The sequence below is a fragment of the Eurytemora carolleeae genome, unplaced genomic scaffold (genome assembly GCF_000591075.1).
Source record: "Eurytemora carolleeae unplaced genomic scaffold, Eaff_2.0 scaffold672, whole genome shotgun sequence".
Lineage (NCBI taxonomy): Eukaryota > Metazoa > Arthropoda > Copepoda > Calanoida > Temoridae > Eurytemora > Eurytemora carolleeae.
Window position 1 is genome coordinate 67346 of NW_019396605.1, and position 1555 is coordinate 68900.

Consider the following 1555-nt stretch of genomic DNA (forward strand, 5'->3'; position numbering starts at 1 on the left):
TACCAATTAAACAATTTACTTTAGATTTAATTTATTTAGACAGTACCAATTAAACAATTGACTTTAGATTTAATTCATTTAGACAATACCAATTGAAAATTGACTTTAGATTAATTTATTTAGACAGTACCAATTAAACAATTTACTTTAGATTTAATTTCTTTAGACAATACCAATTAAACAATTGACTTTAGATTTTTAAAATATGCATATCTTTATGTTTGAATAAACATGAAGTATCATCTGCATATGCAATTGATAAGGCATTACTTACTTACTTGTTTACTTACTTGTGTGGTGGTTTGCAGGAGACCTCTGGGTCCATGGTGCAAACGTCTTTAGTGTCCTCTGGAAACTGCGTGACTTTTCGATAAGTTATTCATCTCAATGCTTCGTAACACAGTTCCTATAAGCACAGAAAGATAGTTTAAATGACTAACTTCATTTAATGTCGCAATTATTATTTTAAAACTTACCTTTCCATCTGCCCCACATACAGCTCTATAAACTGACGCAAAACCACCTCGGCCGATCTGATTTAATACTTGAAAATCTTCGATTCGCTCCATTTTAACAATTCGTCAAAATCGAATTTAAAACATGTTAAAATAACTGTACGGCCATTTTTCGTCCAGGATACATCACAGGGTTGCCTCGAAATTAATTTCGTTGGCAATTCATCGCCATTGTGCTAAATACAACGTTTATTTTATCCTGAACAGACATGAGAGATGCGGGTTAATGTTTTGTTTATAAAATTCAGGAATCTGTACTGTTTGTGTACACAGGTAGAAATATTTTTAAATTTCCCGCGTTTTAACAGACTTTGATAAATGTCGTCGTTTTTGTTCTAAAATTTAAAAATTAAAAAAAAATTTAAACCAAAATCTGCGTTTAACAATTTATCTGCGTTTGACAATTTAGACACTAAACAAAAGTTGTGTTCGAGTTTTAAAGCAAATGAAGTTTTGAACAGTTGTTTGGGTTGTTTACATTTCTCCGATAAACCTTAGTTTCGATGATGCAACTTCTTTAATTTTAATCATCATGGGCATTCGCGCAATTATTAATGTTATTTTTTATTTTCTCTTTGCTGGCAAATTCTTTGCAATTTCGTAGATTTAAACATTTAAATTGATGGAATAAAACTTTATATATTTACATTCATTTTTATTTAATGCTACTAAATGCTCAATGTCCCAAGATTCTTTGAGTGGTTTTATGTAATTGTGTAGACGCAAAGTTTAATGATTCCAGATTAAAATGGTTCAGCTTAGTCACGTGATTGAAAAGTTCAAAATGAATATATTTCTAGAGAAATATAAAAGGAAAATCGTTTTAACATTTCTTTTAGTATATTTTAAAAATAGTATACTAGGAATTTACCCCAAATCTATTCGGTTATTTTCTATCCCCTCCGGTATATTCCTAGAGAACGATTTTATTATCCCCCCCTATCCCCCACTTATAGTTGGATATGGGGCTGCAGCGCCCGGCCTCCAAGCCTGACCAAGCCACGGCGCTCGGAACCCTAGCCTGTCCAAGCAAGAGATTG

General features: G+C 32.0%; 1 protein-coding gene across 1 annotated transcript in view; it reads right to left on the reverse strand.

Moving 5' to 3' along the window:
- The window catches only part of LOC111706187 (serine/threonine-protein kinase PLK4), a 12702-nt gene extending 12133 nt beyond the window's left edge, over positions 1–569 (reverse strand). Inside the window, exon 1 of the mRNA XM_023478989.1 lies at positions 477–569. Coding sequence (XP_023334757.1) covers positions 477–569 — 93 coding nt within the window. The remainder of the gene's footprint in view (positions 1–476) is intronic.
- Between the last annotated feature and the right edge of the window lie 986 nt (positions 570–1555).